This window comes from Schistocerca gregaria, chromosome 7 (assembly GCF_023897955.1).
Source record: "Schistocerca gregaria isolate iqSchGreg1 chromosome 7, iqSchGreg1.2, whole genome shotgun sequence".
Classification (NCBI taxonomy): domain Eukaryota; kingdom Metazoa; phylum Arthropoda; class Insecta; order Orthoptera; family Acrididae; genus Schistocerca; species Schistocerca gregaria.
Genome location: NC_064926.1, coordinates 101050093 through 101070964, shown reverse-complemented (window position 1 = coordinate 101070964; position 20872 = coordinate 101050093). Strand labels below are relative to the sequence as shown.

Here is a 20872-nt window from a genome sequence, read left to right as displayed (position 1 = left end):
CGTATGTGACAAGCAGAATGACAGATAGACGATGGGCAGAGATAGGGCCGAGGAACAGATGGATGGGACATGGGGGGAATTGACAGAGAGGGGGAAAGAGAAAAGGTTTTGTCACTGAAATGCAGTATCAATGAAGTCACACAACAGTTGGTAATTTAACTTTGAAACCGCTGGTTTATTGGCATTTCTGGAAAAGAACGCACTTACGCTCTCATTTGATCAGCAAATTCCTTGTAACAGTTTGTATGTGTAATGAGACTTATTATGTTGCAAATTGTCCTAATGAATGAATTTATTTGCAGTACGGTGTTGCTAAGCAATGTGAACAACAAGGTGATAATGTGTCCTGATTAAAACAGAACCTCGATATTTTGAATAAATTTTCAGTTCTTTTTATCAAAAATCAGTATTTGTCTTGAAAAGTGATTTCAAACTTCGTGAAGTGCAAGCACGTTTGCAATTATTATACATGAGTTAATGGAAAGCTCAATCACGCGCTAGTGTGTTTCAAATTAAGTGCGCAGGTTTCAATTTTCTCTGGTGGGCTAAATGACTTCCTGTAGTAACGTGATGTGTCTGTCTCACGTAGAGTCTAAATAAAACTGGATTTGTGTCTATTCGGCTCAAAACCGCAAAATAAAATTCACCGCACAGATCAGCAAACTGTAAACGCGCACTTTTGGCACTCTAGGTGGTGACTTGACTAAGAGTAAAAGCTGCACATAAATTCACACTTTTTACTTGCTTACAAAAATCATAACACCTTTATATTAAACAGATAAATTACGAACTAAACATTTTCTATTCTAAATAAACTTCAAGAACTTGTCTTTCATAATCAATAAAATTTTATCCAATGAAAGAAACTATTAGTCTGGTAAAATGAATTCAGCTTACTGTCAACTCGTGTCTGGGTGATAACGTCACGAATTGATAGTTGCTTGGAATGAATGAAATACCTTTACTGGAAAATACTATCAGTTGAGTAATTTACAGACTTTTATGACAAATGTGGTACCTGCTGCTTTGCTACAGCATGTTCCACATCTCTTCTTCAGCCTCTGAATTGATTTCAACTATACATATCACTTACTGTCTGGAAAGAAATACAGTGGAGTAAGAACCACGTGCTTCCTATTGCGGTGGGGTCTCAGTTGAAAAACGAGTGACGTAGGAGTTGAACAGAGTGGTAATGCAATTGAGGAGATAGGTGAAGGTGAAGATGAAGAAACAGGGAGGAGGGGATTGAGAGGAAAACAGAGAGCAGGGGATAGACAAGGAGAAGGGGGACGAATGAATGGAGAAGGAAAAGAGAGAGTAGGAGGTGGGAGGAAGATAAATGGGGGTAGTGGGAAGGTGAAAAATGTGGATTGTGTAATGAAGCTGATGGAAGAGGAGGGAGAAAAACAGAAGGGGAGGTAGATAAAAGGAAAGACCACTTATATGTGTGTGATATATGTGTCACAAGAGTACACTGGAAAAGTCACAGGTAAAGCTAGTGTCGCGTTAAAGATGCTTACCATTGCTGTGGCAGTGTGAAATAAGTCTTAACTTATTACTTCAAGGATTGATATAGAGGGAATGAAAATATTCCTTGTAAAATCGACCAACCCAATGAATATAAATAATGCACCTTAATATTTGAATATTTTATACGGTGTTTTTGTCTGAGAACAGAGAAACAACAAACCTACAGCTGTTATTACGGGTCAGTGTGACATTAAATAAATTGTGAATGTGTTGCTTCCATTGTGTTACGCCCCATGAACTACTAGGAGCCATTTAATTCCAATTGCTTGGTGGTACTGTGCAAGGAATAAGAACTCCATGAACAACTTAAAATAATTTTGTTGCCTGGTATAGTTGGTAGTACCATCTGATTCAGTGGCAGGGAAGGTGGATCTAACTGTTATCAGCACAGAGGTATTTTTCCTTTGCCTGTTCTTCACAAAATCCTTTCAAAGGGCATACTCCAGATAATATAACAAAACATCAATCAAATTAAGTGAACCACAGATGAAAGGCAACAGGCAGATTCCATAATTCTAGATTTCCAGAGTGTGTTTGACACAGTATCCAATTGCAGGCTGTTAAAGAAGGTATAAGCATATGGAATTGGTTCACAGATATGTGAGTAGCTGGGAGACTTCTTAAATAATATAACCCAGTATCTTGTCCTCAGCGACAAGTGTTCATCAGAGACTAGGGTATTGTCAGGAGTGTTCCAGTGAAGTGTGATAAGACTGGTATTATTCTCTGTATACGGAAATGATTTGGCAGGTAGGGTGGGCAGCAATCTGTGGTTGTTTGCAGTGATTCTAGGGAGATACAAGATGACTTGGATAAAATTTCTAGTTGGTGTGATGGATGGCAGATTGCTCTAAATTTAGAAAAATGTGAGTTAATGTGGATAAATTGGAAAAAAAAAACTGAATACAACATTAGTAGTGTCCTGCTTGGCACAGTCACATTGTTTGACTCTAGAATGGTCAGGCAGAAAATAGTTTCAAGAACAGTTGGGATGAGTGTGTGGGACTCAATAAATAAAACAAGTGACAGACAGTATATTTACATCAAATGATGAATTTTTATTTTGTCCAGGCAGTACTAAGTGCTATAGTGACATTATTTTAATTTTTTGAATTGTACAATAATTGTCAAAACAAATCTTGAAAAACTTACTTCTGTGTAGTACTAAATGTAAGTAACTGGAAATACATTCAGTTGAAGGAGTTTGATAGTTGATCCAATTTTTCTTGTTAATCTTGGATTGTACTCTATGCTTGAAACAACACCTTCTTAACTTAGCTCAAAAGTTGAGGACTCAAAACAACATCCTCCATAAGCTATGCAGAACTGCCTGGGGATCTTCAGCAACCACCGTGAGATCTTTAGCTCTGGGCTTGGTGTACTCAAGTGCTGAGTGTTGTGCACCTGTTTGGACGAACAGCTATCATACAAGTCTTGTTGATACCCAGCTGAATACGACAATGCGCATAATATCTGGCGCAGTCAGATCTACTCCAGTTTATTGGCTTCCACTGTTAACCGGTATGATGCCTCCCGATCTACATAGATGTACTGCCCTTACGAGAGAATACCACAAGATCTCGAGGAATTCTAACCTACCTGTACATAGTGACCTGCCACTTTTAAATTTTAAGAGACTGAAATCACACCATCCAACTCTGTGCGATGCTGCTGACATGGCTGCTAAGTATTTCAAACCTCTTGAAGATTGGAAAGGTCGGTGGGAAGCAGTGACAGATGTGCACCTGCGTAACATCTTCTCAGGTGCTAAACTTCCAAGTGGATTCGACCTACCACGCAAGACCTGGACTACTCTCAACAGAATCCGTACAGGCCATGGCCAATGCAGGGATGCTTCCTTTAAGTGGAAGAAGCTGCCTGATCCAGCCTGTGACTGCGGGGCTACATACCAGACTGTTCACCACTTTGTCAGTGAATGTAGGATTCGAGTCTCCTGTTGTCTGTTAGATTTCTTGGAGGCCTTTTTGTTGTTGGTGTTGTGTGTCTAACAGATGCAAAACAACAGTGTCTGCCTTATTACTGGCCTTGTACGATCCTTGTGGTTGTGCAGCTGCATAGACTTCTAAATATTTTACATATTACATTTTAGAACAAGCAAGGATGAAAACTTTGATCCCCTGCTTGGCTGGTTATTTGGGATACACATTCTGAACCTGCACCTGCCTCTGTATGGAGTGAGTATTTCTCCAAAGCAGTATTTCCTGACAGAGCAAAATATGCATTGTCGTTTGAGATAAACATATCAAGAATTGATTTTATGGCAGCAAGAGTATTATGTGCTTTTCTTTCTTGCCATGTATGAATGTTGTCACAACTGATACAATGATACAAAATTCTGAACCTTGTCAGAGACATAATTGCTTGTAAAAATTTCTATTTTAGTACCATCTGTATTCCAAAAGTCTTCAATATTCTTTTTATCGCCATACAATGTTCCAGCTAAGTAAAACAAGCCAAAATATGCCTTCAGTTGATCAAAACTTGTAGGCCTAGCCATATTTGGGTCACTGGTATATTTGCTTTGATCTGAATCAGTATAGGTATTGGTTCTTTCAAGAACTAAATCAGTCAGTGGATTGATAAAAAATAACTGCCATTATTCTAACAGTGGATGTACACAATGTGATCAAAAGTATCCGGACACCACCAAAAACATATGTTTTCATAGTAGGTGCATTGTGCTGCCACCTGCTGCCAGGTACTCTATATCAGTGACCCCAGTAGTCATTAGACATTGTGAGAGAGCATTGGGGTGCTCTGTGGACCTCACAGACTTCGAACGCAGTCAGGTGATTGGGTGTCACTTGTGCCATGCATCCGATGGCTATAAATGACTTTCTCTTGCCACTTTAATTGCAAATGATTGGCAATAACAAATCAGTTTTAGGAAATAACAAATAGTTTGCGAAGTACCTCAGTGATAGGCCCACACCAAAATAAAAGTGGGGTTGCACCAGCAGAAAACAGTAATGTAGACAGTCAGGATGCGTCTGTCAGCTGCATGTGCTGTTTAGAAGCTGCCAAACAGTGTCTAAACAAAGCAAAACGTCAGTCATGACGTGAACACTGTCTTGCAGATATTTCAGGAAGCTAGCAGGGTGCTTCAGTCAAATCAGCAACTGTAAGTATATAAACTGAGTGAAAGAAAAACTAACAGGTCTCACAGACCCAGCCCAACTGTTCTAGGGTTAAATATCTGGAAGTAATGTTGCAAGGCAATGTGAAATGGAAAAAGAATATGAGGATTGTGGTAGGAAAGTTTATTGGAAGAATACAAGGAAAGTGTAGTTCGTCTGTAAAGGAGACCGCGTACAGGATGCTAGTGTGAGCTATTCTCAGGTAGTGCTCAAGTGTTTGGGATCCATACCAGGTCAGATTAAAGGAAAATATCGATGCAATTCAGAGATGGACTTCCAGGTTTGTTACTGGTAGAGTCAAACAACACACGAGTGTTACAGACACGCTCCGGGGACTCAAGTGGGAATGCATTCTTTTTTAGGAGCACTACTGAGAAAATTTAGCGAGACAGTATTTGAAGCTGAGAGCAGAGCGATTCTACTGCCTACAACATAGAAGGTATAAGAAATTAGGGCCCATACAGAGGCTTATAGACAGTTGTTTTTCTCTCGTTGTAATTGGAAGTGTAATGGTAAAGGAAATGACGTGTAGTGGTATGGTTTACACTCTGCCATGCACTGTACAGTTCATTGCGGAGTATCTGTGTAGAAGAAGATCAAAAGAGGAGCTGTCATGTGGAACAGATATTGTCTGAATAGACTCTTTAGAGTAAAATATACAAGGTAGAAACACAGTAACAGTTTTTGTTGACTTGATCTTACACATTTTGCAAGACACTGCAGTAGACAGGTATAAAGAATATTTTAAGTCATAATAAAGAATACAGCCTTCACATCTTTTCTGTAATCATCAGGAACTTACACAAACACTCCTGACAGATGAACACTGCATGCTTCTTTGTTCTGTACTTATCCTTTTCTGGTCTCTGTTGTGAAAGTATTATTATCGACAGCAAAGATCTGCATGTCAGTCACACAGGTCTGATTTTTCACACAAGTTAATTTCATTGAAAACTCCATTCTATAGTGAATGTTACATACAAAATTCTAATATTTTATACTTAAACTGAGTTCATGTACAGAATGTTACTCTGAAGCTTTTGTGCACGTGTGATAAAGTGTAATCTGTTCTACTATGAAAGCAGTTTTTATTTTTTAAAATTTGTTTAGTAAATCTAGAGATCTAACAAAAGTAACCCCTTAGTTCCAGGTTTGAATCGCGTAGCCAGAAAATTGCAGATAGATTGTGCTCCAGCAGTCATTGGTTTTGATTTCCACTGTGGAGCAAGTCATCCTGTTTATGATGGATTTGTAGTCTGCGAAGAGTACAAAGATGTGCTGGCTGAAGCATGGCAAGCAGTGAGTCCAATATATTAAAATTATTTTCCAGAATATTATTATGGACTTTTTGCAAAGACTGCTATTATCTAGGTGTCAATCTTCAAAAGTATTGTAATTAATTTTGAATATATTTTAAATTTTCATCAGATTGACCAAAATGTATAAAATTGTGCTATTATGTTCTTCATGGTTATTGCAGAGTGATCTCTGCAAGTCCCATATTTCATATTCCTTAAAACAGTGATCTTACGTGATGACAGGTCAGTAATAGTTTTCTTGTTTGTCGAATTATTCTGTGTCATTATGGTGGGGGAAGGGTGGATCTATATTTACATCTTCACTCTGTAAGTTGCTGGGCCATGTGTGACACCCTCAAGCCCAAATTTACCAAATGTTTTCATGCCCAGTACACAGCATTGTACTGTGCTATTCATTGCCTGCCACAATGTACTGATTACAGTTGATGGTTGGTAATGTGCAAGTCACAAGCTTGATTCCTGCCTCCTGAAATTATTTTCAACTTTATAATTTTCGGAAGGGTCTGGGTCTTAATTATTCATGGGTTATTGAAATTTTCTAAAATATTTTATTTACGTTGAATGTTATGTTATGCCTCTACTGAGGCAGGCAAGTCAGTTTTGTGTGCAATCAGTAAACATACTTCCAGTGTGAAAGCTTGTTGACAACTCTGCTCTCATAGGTGGAACTCGATTCCAGATTCCATGTTAATTTGGTGGTGACACCAGGTATTTCATACAACAACATCACTGTGAGTATGGTGGGGCCACACAAATACCATCCCTTAAATGAGCAGGTACCCCAGTACAAACAGTGAATTTCTCATAGGATTGTCAATGTACGATACAAAAACATTAATGTGACAGATGATTATCATGCATCCGTTCAAAGTTGCAGGACAGAATCTGACAAAATGGCTTAACAGATTCAGCAAAAAATTAATACCATGTTTGGCGACATCTGGCAGCAACTCCACACTTCCAAACAACTATGGACAGTGCCAATGATGGATTAGCCATTGATACGTAATCTGTGTATGTATGTTTTGGTGCTGTATCACACGGTGAACATGATTATACTAGAAGCCGAAAACGTTTCTAATGAAGGACATGGCGTATGGCAGGAGATGAGTATCAAGTGCTCCGTTTGGAGGATCTCACCACAACAGAAGTCTTCATCAGTTGGTGGTAGCACACACAGATATTGCATCATAAAACATTATGATAAAGAGTTTGACAAGCTTCTGCATGCCATACTAATGGTACTCATGGAAGATCATAAACACCTTACAACGGTAATGTGGGTAAAACATATTTTAATGTCAAAGACAGCCAGCCAGAAGTAGCAGCTTTCAGTTTTGAGCCCAGCCAGGAGCTGATAGTATCACTAATTCTAGAAGAGGTTAGTTATTCATTGTCACTGATCTCTTAATAGGCATACCAACACTGAGAAGTGAAGTTAGAATCCCCAGATTTATGTCACAACTATCGTGCAACAGTTATGCAACTAGTTCCATTGCCATCCAGAAAAATGGACATTTGGTGTACTGACGGCAGCTTTTCATTATGTCCTGGACACAGTGTGTGCCACTGTAAAGACGGAAAAATTGTATGTGATGAATATATGCCACAAGATGTCAAACAGGGTCATTCTGTATACAGCAGGAAATTACAGGAAATTACAGGTAACTACAGCTGACTTCTGGTAAACATGTCAATGTGTCCCAGTAAATGTCACTCACTGTATTGCTCATGTAAGAAGCTTCTTTGGAATTGGCTCATACTAAAATGTTTTATAAACGATATCGCTTGTAAAGTTCGTCTCTGCAGGAACTATTGCAAGAATTCACCTCTGTGTTATTTATTTATTTATTTATTATTATTATTATTACAGTGAGTGGACAGAAAAGCCTTGAGGAAGAGATGACATTTGCACTAGTGCTTTCAATTTTGGAAGAGAATGCCAAGGCGGAATTACATATTGACACTAGTGGTTTTGGGATTAGTGTGTATTGCAAATACATATCAAGGAAGGTGTTGAAAAAGTGATTGCTTTCACCCCCCAGAAGCACACAAAAGAATAACTCTTTGATTGAAAAATAGTGTGTTGCAGTTGTCTGGCAATCTGTACATTTCAATTCTATTTATATGGCAGACGAACCACTCTTTGACCATCATTGTTACTGCAGGCTGACAAGTTTGAAGGGACCATCAGCGTGATTGGCAAGATGGGTACTGAGGCCTTAGGAATATGCCTTCACAGTTTGAGAGATAGCCATAAAATTATAACTTTGAAAAATAAATTTGTGTAATTGAACGGTTGACTGAATTAAAGTGCTAACCCAAAATTTAGTGAAGATTTGTCTTATCACACAATCTGTTCTGTTTTCAAGCGTACAGCATGCTGGTACCAAGTAGTTCTGTATATACCACTAGAAAGAGCTGCCTGCAGTGTAAATCGTTATGCCCTGTTATATTTATGTCCTTGTCTTTGAATTTCACCCACATATTATGTGTCTTAATTTAAAATGACACACTGGAAGGATTAACACTGTCTTCTCCGAATCCCTTCAGACAGTTTCGTCTGTCCACAGTCTGGGTGCACATTAGATTCTGATGCCACAGTATTATATCATGCCACTAATGAATCCAAACTAGAATGACATAGCTCATTTAGCAGAGTATCAGGTAGTAATTAGTTATCTTCATTTGGACGGGAACAATGCTGCAACAGAGGAAATACTGCACCTGTGTCAGATTAATCCAGATGACTTCTTTAGCTGCGTAATCATATTTAAAAAAAAAAAAAAAAAATTCCCTCAAAGTAATAACTAAAACTTTATGGCTACCCCTCATAATACGCAAAACTGGACACAAATGCAAGGCTGAAGATTGCCCTTCACAGAATCCGTTGTTGTAATATTACAGCACTGGTGGTATCCTACACGTAACTGCATTAGTGAACTTTGCAGCTGAACAAGCAGAAAATACAGCATTACAGAAGATTGTATAGGTGTTAGAGAAGAAAGAAGTTGCCAAAACAAAATTCATATTAATATATGGAGAGAAAATCATGAACAAATGCCATGGAAATAGTTGCCCATTATGCCTGGTCATTCACGGCCAGTAATACTGAAGTACTGTCATAACAACCTTTTGTCAAGTCGTATGGAATTTGCGAATATCATTGGTAGAATTGTTGGCCAGATCGCCACTGATATACAGAATGACAGTGATAGAAGCATGCGACTCAGAACCCTCAGGACATTTGGTACCGATTCGTCCTGCATTTACTCCATTTCAGCATTTTGAAATTGACCTTTGAGGGTGGTTTCCCAAGTTAACGGTTGGGAAAAAACTGATAAAAAGCAGCACTCACTATCTCACATCCTGTGTTGTCACCAAGACTGTGTAACTGCTGAGGTTCCAGAAAGCAACAGTCTCTTTCAGAAGGCATAATTTTAATCATTGAGCATCAAGTAGTCATGGAAAAGTAAAATGCATCTGTAAATTTACAGCCTTAGACTTTAATATCTTTAAAACTGTTCTAGATAATAACTGATTTTGAACATGTTACAAGGTAACTCATAAAGTTTTGTTTACTCATTCATACACATCAGTGTGTGCACTCCATAGTGGTACACACAACATCCAGGCCTTATTCAGTTTTCAGGAACTTGGAGGGATGGAGGTTGGGCATGTTGAAATGCATTGTGAATGCATGTCATGAAGTCCCGTAGGTGTGCAACTTTGGTTCAGAACACCTGATCCCGTAGGAAGAAGTCTACTGATGTAAGATCAAGTGACCATGGCAAGCAGTGGGAGAGACCTTTCCATCCTCTACCTACCCATAAACTTTTCAATCCAGAAATTGTTGAGTGTTTAGGGACCAGTGAGATGGTGTCCCATCCTTTTCTGTCCTTTTGGAATATGATCCAGGTATGCTCCAACTGTGCCACAGCAAACTCTTGTGATATGCCCAGGTAAACATTATTGATGACAGTAGATTCACTGAAAGAGACTGCATCATTGATGCAGTTGTGCACAACTCCGCATCACACATTGCCCTTGGGACTCTCCCTCTCTTTACATTTCATATGTAACATGAAAACACTGTGATCCCTGTCTACGGGAAATGACCAAGAATTCTGTACATGTGTAGAGCTCTCAGATGCATGCGGATCTCATGGAAAATTGCACACTTCCCCCATTACCAAGCCTCACTGTCTGTTTGTGAAGATGAGGAAACTGCGAATATACTGCATTTGAGGGCAGTTGCACAAGGAACATTAAATGGCTTCATGTGGCTTGGCTTCATATTATACTATAGTAGAAAATTTGAAAGTCTAAAGCTCTCTGCAGCTTATCGTGATGAACAGTTACCAGTGGATAGCACAAAAGAATACATTGAGCTGGTTTGCAACTGCATTACACCAGTAGTATTCTGCATGCCACATTGTTCCTTATGGAATGCTTAAAACTTTTAAACTTAGATATACACTGTCCAGTCACAGTATTGTGACAACCGTCTATGTTTGATGTCAACAAGCAAAAACCGATGGCAGGTGGCAGCACTGGCAGTGGAGGGTATATAAAACGTGTCCGTAGGACATGGAAAACAGTGCTCTGAATGTGGTAATCTGGAAACAGAGCAATGTATCGCGTGTCCAATAGGGAATGATCTTTGTCTTTCGTGCCAAGGCTGGCAGTATTTCCAAAACTGCTAAGTTTGTAATTTGTTTGCGCATCATCATGGTTAAAAGTGTACCATGCATGGAAAAATAGTGCTATATAAAAGCGACAACGAGGCAACTGTGGTGCACCTAGGCCATAGATGACCTGTGAGTGATAGCTGGAGAGTCGTGTACGGGTAAAATGACATGTAAGTGTTTATCAACTGACCAACCAGATGAACTATGGGGGCTACCAGCAGTGTTTCTTCAGTGACCATTCAGGGAATGTCGATGCATACGGGTCTCCGCAACAGGTGCATGGCTCATGTACCTGTGCTGATTGCTGTTCATCAATGACATAGGCTGGAATTGTGACAGGTGACCTTCTCAGATGAATCGCATTTTACGCTCAATCACCACGAAACATTTGAAAGCAAACTTTCACACACATGTTGATTGAAACACTAATATTACTTTTGCAGCCTCATTATGGAGACATGAAAACTCTTCAGAGGTAAACTTTATAGAACTTGTGGACAGTTTTAATGTAAAAGAATGTGTATTTTAAACCAGAATTACACTGCAGGTCCTTCAGTTCCATCTGCACTGGGGCAGATGTGATGGGCAGTTTTCCGGATACATGAAAAGATGATTTACTGAAGTAACAAATCTTTTCCAAATATCATTGTGTTCAACTTGACTAGTATCCCCTCTGCAAACTGTTCATCTTGAGCTGTGTTAGCCGGCTTTGGCTGCTGCACCTTGTTGACATAAAGATGTAACATCTCATCGAAGACTTTGTGGACTGTTGATCATGGCATTTCCAACTCTGTCTGCTATACACATTGATTTTGCCGGTCTCCTGACAAATGCCTGCTTTACATTGTCCATATTGACATCTGAAACAGGCAGGTGACCTCCCCATGTTTATGGAGAACACTTCCCGTTGCAATACCATATGCCAAGCCCTGGTAGTTGGTTCTGATGTGGTTCCCTTCTGCACTATGTCCAAAAGCATTGAATTGCATTTTGTTATTAGAGTCTTTAAAATGTAAAGATAATTTATGGACACCATGTATCGGAGTAAAGACTGTTGTCAGAGGTAATTTCATTCTGCAACATTGTGCATAGAAAGACCACACCTATCAGCCACTGATGAACGGGCTTGTGGAACATTTTAATAAGCCATTGGCAGATGTACTCTGGATGCATACTCATGTCGAACAGAAAGACTGAGACATAATGTTGCCTGCTGTATGAACAAAAGTAACCAGTTTTTGAAAATATGGTCTAATAATCTTCTCACCAAGAACACGCATATGAAGATATTTAAGTTTACAAGCTTTCAGAGTCAGTCGTACCAAGTGGTTATAATTAAGCGCAGCTCTCATAAAGATCCAGTGTGGGCTGTAATTATTGTATGGCAGTGAAACTTCGTTGATGTTCTTCACAATGCCCATATAGTACTAGGGACAGAAAGTTGTCTGAAACCAGATGTAAACAGTAATGAAATCCTAAACTCAGATTGGAATGTATACTGCAGAGACAGGCTGGACAGTGAAGGGGGGGGGGGGGGGGGGTGTTTATAGCGATAAGAAGTGTAATTTTATCGAAGGAAATTGATGAAGATCTGAAATGTGAAATAATTTGGGTGAAGGTCATGGTTAAAGCAGGCTCAGACATGGTAATTGGATGTCTCTGTAGGCCCCCTGGCTCAGCAGCTATTGTGGCTGAGCACCTGAAGGATAATCTGAAAAATATTTCGAGTAGATTTCCCCACCATGTTGTAGTTCTGGTTTGGGATTTTAATTTACCGGATATAGACTGGGAGACTCAAACATTTACAGTGGGTGGCAGGACCAAACAATCCAGTGAAATCTTTTTTAAGTGCATTATCTGAAAACTACCTTGAGCAGTTAAACAGAAAACTGACTCGTGGCGATAACATATTAGACCTTCTGGTGACAGACCCGAACTATTTGAAACAGTTAACGCAGAACAGGGAATTAGCGATCATAAAGCGGTTACTGCATCTATGATTTCAGCCATAAATAAAAATATTAAAAAAGGCAGGAAGATTTTTCTGTTTAGCAAAAGTGACAAAAAGCAGATTTCAGAGTACTTGACGGCTCAGCACAAAAGTTTTGTCTCAAGTACAGATAGTGTTGAGGATCAGTATACAAAGTTCAAAACCATTGTACAATATGCATGAGATGAGTATGTGTCAATCAAGATCGTAAGAGATAGAAAAGAGCCCCCGTGGTATAACAACCGAGTTAGAAAACTGCTGCGGAAGCAAAGGGAATTTCACAGTAAACATAAACATAGCCAAAGCCCTGCAGACAAACAAAAATTACACGAAGCGAAATGTAATGTGAGGAGGGCTATGTGAGAGGCATGCAATGAATTCGAAATTAAAGTTCTATGTACTTTCTTGGCAGAAATTCCTAAGAAACTTTGGTCTTAAGTCAAAGCGGTAGGTGGATCAAAACAGAGTGTCCAGACACTCTGTGACCAAAATGGTACTGAAACAGAGGATGACAGACTAAAGCCCGAAATACTAGATGTCTTTTTCCAAAGGTGTTTCACAGAGGACGACTGCACTGTAGTTCCTTCTCTAGATTGTCGCACAGATGACAAAATGGTAGGTATCCAAATAGACAACAGAGGGATAGAGAAACAATTAAAATTTCTCAAAAGAGGAAAGGCCACTGGACCTGATGGGATACCAGTTCGATTTTACGCAGAGTACGTGAAGGAACTTGCCCCTTTCTTACAGCGGTGTACCGTAGGTTTCTAGAAGAGCATAGCATTCCAAAGGATTGGGAAAGGGCACAGGTCATCCCCGTTTTCAAGAAGGGACATTGAACAGATGTGCAGAACTAGAATTTTGGAACACGTATTATGTTTGAGTATAATGACTTTCCTGGAGACTAGAAATCTACTCTGTATGAATCAGCATGGGTTTCGAAAAAAGACCATTGTGTGAAACCCAGCTCGCGCTATTTGTCCATGAGGCTCAGAGGGCCATAGACATGGGTTCACAGGTAGATGCCGTGTTTCTTGACTTCTGCAAGGCGTTCGATACAGTTCCCCACAGTCGTTTAATGAACAAAGTAAGAGCATATGGACTATCAGACCAATTGTGTCATTGGATTGAAGAGTTCCTAGATAACAGAATGCAGCATGTCATTCTCAATGGACAGAAGTCTTCCAAAGTAAGAGTACTTTCAGGTGTGCCACAGGGAAGTGGCGTAGGACTTTTGCTATTCGCATTATATATTAATGACCTTGTGGATAACATCAGAAGTTTGCCGAGGCTTTTTGCGGATGATGCTGTGGTATATCGAGAGGTTGTAACAATGGAAAATTGTACTGAAATGCAGGAGGATCGGCAGCGAATTGACGCATGGTACAGGGAATGGCAATTGAATCTCAATGTAAACAAGTGTAATGTGCTGCGAATACATAGAAAGATAGATCCCTTATTTAGCTACAAAATATCAGGTCAGCAACTGGGAGCAGTTAATTCCATAAATTGTCTGGGAGTACGCATTAGCAGTGATTTAAAATGTAATGATCATATAAAGGAAGTAGGTTACAGTAGGCTTGTTCGCCCACTGCTTGAATACTGCTCATCAGTGTGGGATCCGTACCAGATAGGTTTGATGGAAGAGATAGAGAAGATCCAACGGAGAGCAGCGCGCTTCGTTACAGGATCATTTAGTAATCGCGAAAGCGTTACGGAGATGACAGATAAACTCCAGTGGAAGACTTTGCAGGAGAGACGCTCAGTAGCTCGGAATGGGCTTTTGTTGAAGTTTCGAGAACATACCTTCACCAAAGAGTCAAGCAGTATATTGCTCCTTCCTATGTATATCTCGCGAAGAGGCCATGAGGATAGAATCAGAGAGATTAGAGCCCACACAGGAGCATACCGACAATCCTTCTTTCCACGAACAATACGGAACTGGAATAGAAGGGAGAACCGATAGAGGTACTCAAGGTACCCTCTGTCAGGTGGCTTGCGGAGTATGGATGTAGATGTAGAAAAATGTACGGAAATGTTTCCCTGTGTAATGGGTTGGGAATTTGATGCAGGAAGGAAAATTTCAAATGAGAAAAGCGTAATATTGATTTTATTATGGACCACTTTTTACCCATTCTGTTAAATATGAACAATGGAGACATGAAAGAGATGCTGTATCCATAAAAATGACATGATCAACAGTTGCTCACAACAGTTCTGGTGGAATCTGAGCAATGTGTATACTGGCCTTCAGACCAGGTAGACACGAAACATGTCTCTGGTTAAACATGTTCTTTAGACTGCCCAGAGCCAGAACTAAAAAGTCGCATGGATTCAGATCAGGTGATACTGCAGGAAAACCTGGAAAACCTCTGGATAACATGTTCGTGGAAGGTACATTAAGCAGTTCTCTCATTGGGCAAATGACATGAGACGTTGCTCCATCTTGTGTGAAAACAGTGGTTTCCACATGGTTGTGCTCTTCCTAAGCAGGAATCACGTACTGTAAAAGGTCGTCTCGATAACATGCAGACGTCACAGTACACCTGACAGGCTCTGTATCCTCTTCAAAGAAGAACGGGCCGAGAGTAAAGGTGCTTGTGAATTCACACCACACAGTCTCATATGATGAGTGCAGTGTCTTTTTGTGCACATTGCACAGTTTAACAGTACCCCAAATTCGGTAGTTCTGTGAATTCACTGCACCCTATAGTGCAAAAAGTGCCTTTTCAAACTGCACAAGCATTAGTACTACCCAGAGCATTTGCCACATGGTTAGTTGCGGCAACGGCAACAGCAAGCTTGTCAGTTTTCAGATATCATTACCACCTTTTTTTAAACATTTAATACCATGGGCCTCTCCTCAGATCCTTCAGTTAGTTATACATTCTCAATGCGGCAGTTTAATTGCAGATATCCCCATAAAACAGTTTCACTAACAGCACACAGTCTCTCTTCTCAGTAGCCATAAAGTCCTCTCATGTAACGGCTTGTTAAATGACAGTGTGGATGTGTACTGTTACACAAACAGGGTATAGCACCAGATTTGCACCTGGTGGCCAAAGTTCGAACTAATTTTTCCATTGCAAATCTGTCCTGCATTAATGCATTAGTATGTCTACCAAGTTTGACTCCATACGATAACTACAGCCTACACTGGATCTCCGTGAGTAACTGCTCTTTAGTTATACGAGGTGCATTCAAGTTCTAAGGCTTCCAATTTTTTTTCTAATTAATTACTCACCCGAAATCGATGAAACTGCCGTTACTTCTTGACATAATCGCCCTGCAGATGTTCACATTTTTCACAACACTGACTCCATGATTCCATGGCAGCGGCGAAGGCTTCTTTACAAGTCTGTTTTGACCACTGGAAAATCACTGAGGCAATAGCAGCATGGCTGGTGAATGTGCGGCCAAGGAGAGTGTCTTTCATTATTGGAAAAAGCCAAAAGTCACTAGGAACCAGGTCAGGTGAGTAGGGAGCATGAGGAATCACTTCAAAGTTGTTACCACGAAGAAACTGTTGTGTAACGTTAGCTCGATGTGCGGGTGCGTTTTCTTGGTGAAACAGCACACGCGCAGCCCTTCCCGGACGTTTCTGTTGCAGTGCAGGAAGGAATTTGTTCTTCAAAACATTTTCGTAGGATGCACCTGTTAGCGTAGTGCCCTTTGGAACGCAATGGGTAAGGATTATGCCCTCGCTGTCGCAGAACATGGACATCATCATTTTTTCAGCACTGGCGGTTACCCGAAATTTTTTTGGTGGCGGTGAATCTGTGTGCTTCCATTGAGCTGACTGGCGCTTTGTTTCTGGATTGAAAAATGGCATCCACGTCTCATCCATTGTCACAACCAACGAAAAGAAAGTCCCATTCATGCTGTCGTTGCGCGTCAACATTGCTTGGCAACATGCCACACGGGCAGTCATGTGGTAGTCCGTCAGCATTCGTGGCACCCACCTGGATGACACTTTTCGCATTTTCAGGTCGTCATGCAGGATTGTGTGCACAAAACCCACAGAAATGCCAACTCTGGAGGCGATCTGTTCAACAGTCATTCGGCAATCCCCCAAAACAATTCTCTCCACTTTCTCGATCATGTCATCAGACTGGCTTGTGCGAGCCCGAGGTTGTTTCGGTTTGTTGTCACACGATATTCTGCCTTCATTAAACTGTCGCACCCACGAACGCACTTTCGACACATCCATAACTCCATCACCACATGTCTCCTTCAACTGTCGATGAATTTCAGTTGGTTTCACACCACGCAAATTCAGAAAACGAATGATTGCACACTGTTCAAGTAAGGAAAACGTTGCCATTTTAAGTATTTAAAACAGTTCTCATTCTCGCCGCTGGCAGTAAAATTCCATCTGCCGTACGGTGCTGCCATCTCTGGGACGCATTGACAATGAACGCGGCCTCATTTTAAAACGATGCGCATGTTTCTATCTCTTTCCAGTCCGGAGAAAAAAAATCGGAGGCCTTAGAACTTGAATGCACCTTGTAAGTACCCGGTACATATGTTTGTAAGTGGGATCTTTGACTTTTGACTCCCGTATGCTTATGGCAACAGATAAAACGTGAATTAATTTCTGGGGACTCCTTACTTGCTGACTTTAGTTTTTTTACTGCTATTACCTAGAAATATTTCCTCTAATATTATGAAATGCGAAATGTATCTTGTAATAGATGTTCTGAATGTGTGGTAGGATAACTACTGTAATGTTTTCCTTCAACTTCTGTTCTGTTCCTCCTCTTTTTCCTTTATCTCATCCTTTCCTTACCCTGCCTCTGCTTTGTTTTGTTCAGCTGTGTATTTTCTCCCTTTGTAATGTGTTTCGCGATGCCACTGTTCTTAACACGTTTAGAATGAAGGCACTTTCCATGTATCCCGGCTTTCTACAGATTTCAGCATTGTTATTTTAATTACAGCATATTTTTTTATATATTTCCTGTACAAAATTTTGATTCACTTCATTGCTGGAAACATCTGCCCTTTTACATCTGTAATGTTTATAGATAATATTTCTGATTTTTTATTTATGTATTATAATTATTTTGTGTTGTTTTAAGGAAGAAGAGGAGGCAGATAGGCGCTATGAGGAGAAGAGATTAAAACGGATCTATGGAAACTGGAGACGATTGATCAAAGGTCTTCTTATAAGAGAACGATTAAAGGCGAGATATGATTTTGGCCCTGTCAAAGAGACAGCTAAAACTAAAACAAAGAAAGCAAAGAGATTCCAAGAGCCCAAAAGAATGAAAACTGTTCAGTCTGATGATTCAGACTGGGAAATGGGACAGTGCGACTAAATTTAATTGATCTTGTAAGATTAAAATAGTAATTAGTAACATCGTCATGAAACATTTTCAACGAAATGCATTACAATTTTTTGCTCAATTTGTTGTAAAATTTCAGTAATCATGTAATTCATAGAGTGCATCTTTCACACATGAACCATTGCACTTTCTCCCATGAGCTTGTGAATATTCTGGTCAAAGTACTGCAAAGGTTTTTTACAAATGATATCATTTCATTGCTGTACTTCCACTATTTGCTAGTACCTGTTGTCACATTTTATACCTGTATTCGTATATTTTTAAATCTTACAGTATTTTTTAATAGCTTACATTGAGCTTCCCTGTAATAGTACTAAGATTTAATTTTTTCTTGTAAGATTTTTTTATGTATATGTGAAATCATGTTCACACCAACTTTGTGTTGTTTCTTCCAAGAAGACTTTTTCTAATTCACTATTTGTGAACCATGTACATATTTCTTTGTTTGTGAAATGCTGCTGGCAGCTGTAATTTTGTAAAGGTATTGTATGCTATCAAAATTTTAAAATACATTAACAAACGTTAAAAAAGGAAAGAAAGAAAGAAATCTGTATGGTGTGAATTCTGTTGACAAGATTCTTACAGGATTCTGCCTTGGCACAACAAAGGAAAATATGCTCCACTACCACTTAACGACTGAAAGCTGTTAAGATATTGCATACCTGGAACTATTATGATGTCAGTTTGACACAAATAACCCTTTACTTTTGTCAGTAGTGTGCTCTCCTGTTCCACTGAATTAGGGTGGTTAAGGTCTGTAGTTACTTCTTTTTATTCCTCTGCAACAAGCTGAACAGTTCATTTTTATTAGTACATTGTAGTTGTGTTGCCTAGGATTGTCATTTGTCTTACAGAAATTTAGTTAGACAATGGAAACTCCAGGGTGGAATATCAACAATATAAGAAAAAGGGTAGACAGCTAGTCACTATGGGGATGACACATTGAGTTGCAGACAGGCACAATGGAAAGACTGTCTCAATTTAGCTTTTAGCCAAAGCCTCCTACACACACACACACACACACACACACACACACACACACACACACACACACACACACACACACACGCACACGCAAGCATGCACACCTGACATACACATGATCATGATATCTCTGGTCTGAGCTGCAGTCACATGCAGTTGAAATGTGCTTGCTTATATGAATGAATGTTGGTTTTGTTTTCTGAAGAAGGCTTTGACCAAAAGCTAAATTGAGACAGGCTTTCTGTTGTGCCTATCTGCAACTCAGTGTGCCATCTTTATAGTGACTAGCAGCCTATCCTTTCTGTGTATTGTAGAGATTTAGTTAGGTCAGTGCTTGGTTCTGAGCTGCCCACTAAATTACATTAATTTCCGTTTCAGTTGTAGCCATTCATAGGCTCGTGAAACGCTAGACTTGTTCACGAGAACAGGTTACTTCCTGTATGTGATGTTTAATTGCAGATTTAGTGCTAAAAAGTGAAGAATAAGGATTTGGAAAACATTGAACAAGTAAATAATTAAGATGAGAATCACACAGTGACAAAAAATGAGTACTTCTAAAGAACCAACATTTGAAGACTGAGAAAGGGTGAAGGGGATCAGACAAGAAAAGGAACATATAGCAGCGGGATCGGGGACGGAGAACATTGTAAAATGGTGGAAGAAAAGAAAGGCTGTAATAGAACAGAGGGTGAGAGGTGAATTATAAATGTGGGACCATGGGCAGTTTCCTTCTGTGTGAATAAAAGTATGGAAGAAAAGTAGATGTGGGGTTTACTTAAGTCTGAAGTGGAGCAAAATAGATTAGGCGAGAGATGAAGTATGCATGACGTGTTGCAAATGGGCTGAAGGGATTGCTGTGAGTTAGGCACAGAAACCTAACAGCTAAGTATCTGTATGAGGAAACTTTCTGTCAGCCGACAGCAACATGTGAGGTACATAACAAAAGAATCATCTACATTCCATCCCATGTGGTGTAGTATTCCTATGATCAGTTCTGTTGAATCTCTGTTACAGGATTCTTTTTAATCCAGTCAACAAAAGCAAAACGGGGATAATGGAATGTAGTCAAATTAAATCGGGTGATGCTGAGGTCAATTAGATTAGGAAATGAGACACTTACAGTAGTAAAGGAGTTTTGCTATTTAGGAAGTAAAATGATGATGGGCAAAGTAGAGAGGATATAAAATGTAGACTGGCAATGGCAAGGAAAGCGTTTCTGAAGAAGAGAAATTTGTTAACATCGAATATAGATTTATGTATCAGGAAGTCGTTTCTGAAAGTATTTATTTGGAGTGTAGCCATGTATGGAAGTGAAACATGGACGATTAACTAGTTTGGACAAGAAGAGAATAGAAGCTTTCGAAATGTGGTGCTACAGAAGAATGCTGAAGATAAGGTGGATAGATCACGTAACTAATGAGGAGGTATTGAATAGGATTGGGGAGAAGAGGAGTTCGTGGTACAACTTGACCAGAAGAAGGGATCGGTTGGTAGGACATGTTTTGAGGCATCAAGGGATCACAAATTTAGTATTGGAGGGCAGTGTGGAGGGTAAAAATCATATAGGGAGACCAAGAGATGAATACACTAAGCATATTCAGAAGGATGTAGGCTGCAGTAGGTTGGGGTTGTTGCATTTAAACTGTGGGCAGTCAGTGATCACTGATTCTGGGATTTACTGCTCTGCTATATTGTTCAAGCACAGTTCGATGTGATAGTTGCAACAATTAATGTTACTTAGAAATTTCTAATAGTACTTCCTTTGGTCAGGTATCTGTTGTGAACTGTCTCCAAAAGAAACACACTGAACTGGCTCCTTAGTTGGTAAAGCATGACACAATGGTCCATTTGTTCA

At 39.7% G+C, this 20872-nt stretch overlaps 1 protein-coding gene across 3 annotated transcripts in view; it reads left to right on the top strand.

Annotated features, from left to right (window-relative positions):
* Nucleotides 1-18580, top strand: part of LOC126282224 (DNA repair protein complementing XP-C cells homolog) — a 289038-nt gene extending 270458 nt beyond the window's left edge. For 2 of the 3 annotated variants that reach the window (XM_049981786.1, XM_049981789.1), the window contains exons 5-6: nucleotides 5833-5987; nucleotides 17767-18580. In XM_049981786.1, the coding sequence (XP_049837743.1) occupies nucleotides 5833-5987; nucleotides 17767-18006 (395 nt within the window). In that variant the 3' untranslated portion in view covers nucleotides 18007-18580. The remainder of the gene's footprint in view (nucleotides 1-5832; nucleotides 5988-17766) is intronic. The other variant, XM_049981788.1, reaches the window with a different exon arrangement.
* Nucleotides 18581-20872: the final 2292 nt, after the last annotated feature.